This window comes from Chenopodium quinoa, unplaced genomic scaffold (genome assembly GCF_001683475.1).
Source record: "Chenopodium quinoa cultivar QQ74 unplaced genomic scaffold, ASM168347v1, whole genome shotgun sequence".
Lineage (NCBI taxonomy): Eukaryota > Viridiplantae > Streptophyta > Magnoliopsida > Caryophyllales > Amaranthaceae > Chenopodium > Chenopodium quinoa.
The window spans coordinates 3,001,767-3,005,913 of NW_018745105.1; the positions used below are offsets into that span (position 1 = coordinate 3,001,767).

General features: G+C 35.1%; 1 protein-coding gene across 1 annotated transcript in view; it reads left to right on the forward strand.

The window, feature by feature from the left end:
- The first annotated feature begins 444 nt into the window (after window positions 1-444).
- The window catches only part of LOC110710049, a 5,841-nt gene continuing 2,138 nt past the window's right edge, over window positions 445-4,147 (forward strand). Inside the window, exons 1-6 of the mRNA XM_021888310.1 lie at window positions 445-625; window positions 679-1,148; window positions 1,257-2,186; window positions 2,303-2,494; window positions 2,538-2,854; window positions 2,903-3,038. Of these exons, the coding sequence (XP_021744002.1) occupies window positions 445-625; window positions 679-1,148; window positions 1,257-2,186; window positions 2,303-2,494; window positions 2,538-2,854; window positions 2,903-3,038 (2,226 nt within the window). The remainder of the gene's footprint in view (window positions 626-678; window positions 1,149-1,256; window positions 2,187-2,302; window positions 2,495-2,537; window positions 2,855-2,902; window positions 3,039-4,147) is intronic.

The window sequence follows — 4,147 nt, forward strand, 5'->3', positions numbered from 1 at the left end:
TTCTTTTCCCATATGGTGACTGTGGCTGGACTCAGGGTTTGCGGAAGACTTATACAAGTACACAGAAAAAAGGCTTTAATGGATGTTAGTCCTGTTTCTTCGTGCGCTGTGCATTCAGAAGATGGTTTATTAGAAGAATAGGCTAAGCGTAAGTCTTTAGTAGAAACTTATTTATTTAATTTATTCAACTTTCATGTATGCATAAGTTCACAACTTAGCTTATGTGACATCGTTTTAGGCAAACAGGCACGGCAGACTCTTCAGGCACCTCTAACAGGCATAATTCTGCCAGAGAATACTATGCTTACATGTTGTAGATCAAGCCAGGGAACATGCTTCTTCTTGGAGGTCGTTGTTTCCAACAATACATTGTTGATATGTATGTTAAGATTGATACTAGACTTGATTTTTTTTAGAAGGAATCAACAAACAATTAGAGCAAATATGTATCAGGGCATTCTGGATACTATTGATGATGGGGAGAAAAGTGCAAACAATATTGGCCGACAAGTTATTTTGCCACCATCTTTCATAGGTGGGCATCGTGATATGAAGAAGCGGCATTTAAATGCTTTGGCACTTGTTCAGCGGTTTGGCAAGCCTGATCTTTTTGTCACTATGACATGTAACGCTAAATAGCCAGACATAACAGCTGAATTTGCTGATACTGAACTACAGCTGATCGTCCAGATGTTATTGCTCGTGTATTTAGAAGTAAGCTAATTGCATTGAAGAAACAAATCACAGAAGAACATGTTTTTGGGAAGGTTGCAGCTATAGTATATGTTGTAGAGTTCCAAAAAAGAGGTCTGCCACATGCCCATTTTCTTATTATCTTAGACCATGGGTATAAGCTTACTCGTCCTTCAGATTATGATAATTTTTTTAGTGCAGAAATTCTTTCTACTGAATCTCCTCAGTTGCGTGAAATTATATTAAAGCGCATGATGCATGGTCCCTGTGGTAGTCTAAATCCAAAGTGTGGATGCATGAAAAAGAGAGTTAAGGATGATTTGGTTTGTAAATATAATTTTCCCAAGTCATATGTAGAAGAAACCACTACTAATGAGGATGATTTTCCATTGTATAGAAGGCGAAACACAAGAGAGCATGTTAGGATTCGTGGTGCTAATCTTGATAATCGATGGGTAATCCCATATAATCCACACCTATCTTTATTATTTGAATGACATCTAAAAGTTAAAGTGTGTTCTAATATTCAAGTAGTGAAATATCTGTATAAGTATGTCTATAAGGGCCAAAATCGTGTTTCTTTTAATTTTGATGGAGAAGGTAGTGAAGGTGTTGATGAGATTAAGAATTTTCAAGCTGGTAGATGGGTTTCTCCATGTGAGGCAGCTTGGAGAATATTTGGGTTTGATTTGTTTGAAATGACTCCTTTTGTCATTTTGTTACCAGTGCACTTGCCAAATATGCAGATTGTTTACATGAGGTCTCGTGAACAGCTTGAATCAGTTGTTGGAAATGAAAAAAGAAGCAAAGCTGCTTTGACGGAATTTTTCACCAAAAATGCATCCCTGCCTGGAGGCAAAGGTCTTCGATATACTGAAATGATTGCAGCATACAGATGGGATAGCAGCAATAAAGAGTGGGTTAAAAGAACCTATAAAAAAAATAATGTTAGTAGGATGGCTATTGTGGTTCCTTCAGAAGGTGAGCGTTTCTATTTGCGCTTATTTCTTGGTAAAGTTATAAATCCTATATTATTTAACCATCTAAAAACTGTTGATGGGGTTTTATACTCAACGTTTCAAGAGGCTGCTATTAAGCACGGGTTGTTACAGGAAGACAGTGCAACCACTTCTTGTGTGAAGGAGGCATCAGAAGCCCAAATGCCTTCAGCAATGAGGCAACTCTTTGCAACCCTGTTAATATTCTTCCAACCAAGTAATCCAAATGTGCTTTGGTTGCGTGTTTATAGCTCATTGTCTGAAGACTTCAAGCATAAGTATCCAAACTGCCCATCTAAAGTTAAGAAATTGACTGTGAAGGAGTTAGAAAGCAGCTTAGAAGCCATGGGAATGTCGTTGGAATACTTTGAATTAGGTCATTTGGTAGATGAAGCGGATGATGGGATTCGTGCGACAAGAGATATTGTAGATGCTTTAGAAGCACCTATTCCTCTAGAATGTCTTGATTGTCGAGATAAATTAAATGCAACTCAGGCAACTGCATTTAACATCATTATGTATCATATTCAAGATGGCAAACCAGGATGTTTTTTTGTGGATGGACCTGGGAAAACTTTCTTGTACAATGCTTTATATGCTGCGTCTGGCAGGAAAAAAAAGTTCTTCCTACAGTAACATCAGGTATTGCAGCATCTAATATTTCTTTTGGCAGAACAACACACTCAAGATTTAAGATACCATTAGATTCTAAAACATCACTTACTTGTGATGTTCCTAAGCAAGGAAGTTTAGCTGCTTTAATAAAAGAAGTTGTTCTTTTCATTTGGGATGAGGCTTCAATGGCACATCAAGAAAACATTGAATCCTTAGATCTATTGGTTCAAGATCTTTGCTTGTTATCCTGATAACCCTTTTGGTGGGAAAGTAATTGTTTTTGGAGGGGATTTTAGGCAGGTGTTGCCTATTTTTCCTCGTCGTACACAAAAGGAAGTTGTTGGTGTAAGTGTAGTTAGTTCCTACAAATGGCCTATTTTGACAAAATTCCAATTAACAGAAAATATCAGAGCTAAAGAAGATCCACTGTATTCAGCTTTCTTGCTTGCTCTTGGAAATGGACAATTACATTCAGTTGAAAATTCCTATGTTCAGCTTCCACAGCACATTGTTAATTACTATGATGTGAATGATGATCCTGTTCCGATGTTGGCTGTTGGAATTTTCCCTTAAATTTCTGAGCCTGGGTTTGATAGCAATATTTTTAATGAACGTGCAATTTTTACGCCTGTGAATGAGGATGTTGATGCCATTAATGAATATATGATTGGGATGTTTCCTGGCACATCAACTATGTATGCAAGTTATGATTCAATACTTGATGATATAGTTGTACACTATACCCTACTGAATTTCTCAACACGCTTTGTTCGGGAGGAATGAGTCCTCACCTGCTTGAACTGAAGATAGGAAGTCCTGTTATTTTACTACGCAACTTAGCACCTTCTAAGGGCATGTGTAATGGCACTCGTCTTATTTGTAAACGATTTCTTCCTAATTCTATTATTTGTGAAATAGTACTAGGGAATTATAAATGGACTTTATATTTTGTTCCACGGGTTAACTTAAGACCATCGTCTTCTTGTAAGTATCCTTTTCAGTTTGAACGCAAGCAATTCCCACTGAAATTAAGTTTTTCTATGACAATAAACAAGTCTTAAGGGCAAACACTAAGCAGAGTATTGATATACCTGCCACAACCATGCTTTTCTCATGGTCAGTTATATGTGGCTCTTTCTTGTGCCAAGAAATCTAATAAGGTTTTTGTCTATACAACTCAACCACCAGCAACCTGTACTAGAAGCAGTGTCAAGAATATCGTATCATATGATGTGTTACGGTTAGCTATTATTATTATTTCAAATGGTACCTCGTAAGTTAACTTATATTTATTATAATATCTTTCTTGCATCTACAAATTTGATCATTTTAAGATTTTTATTCTTTTCTTAATATATTGACTTAATCTTACTTCTTGAATTTGTAGACATTATTAGGTTGATTTGTGAACATGACTTATTTGGTGAGGCTATTGCATTTTACAGGTTGGCTTGTAATACTTGAATTTATTTCAGAAATATGCTACCTATTTTGGTTACATTTGTAATAGTAAGTTTAGCCAAGTGATATTAAATGGTGTATTTGCTCATGATATGTATATTATTTGTATTTGACCTATTATATATTTATATTTATCTCTTTAATAATGTTAGTGTGTAAATGTATGTTTATTTGTCACATAATATTATATATTTAGTTAGCTTCTTGAAATGGTAATACACTATATACAATAAAATATAAATGAAGTACTATAATATTAACATTATAATTGTAAAATATTTTATTTAATTATTATGGCAGAAAAGTCTAAATCAAACTAATCACATGTCTCAACAAAGTTTATTAAAGTCGAGATTACTTGTAATTTTGGAGAACCTGAA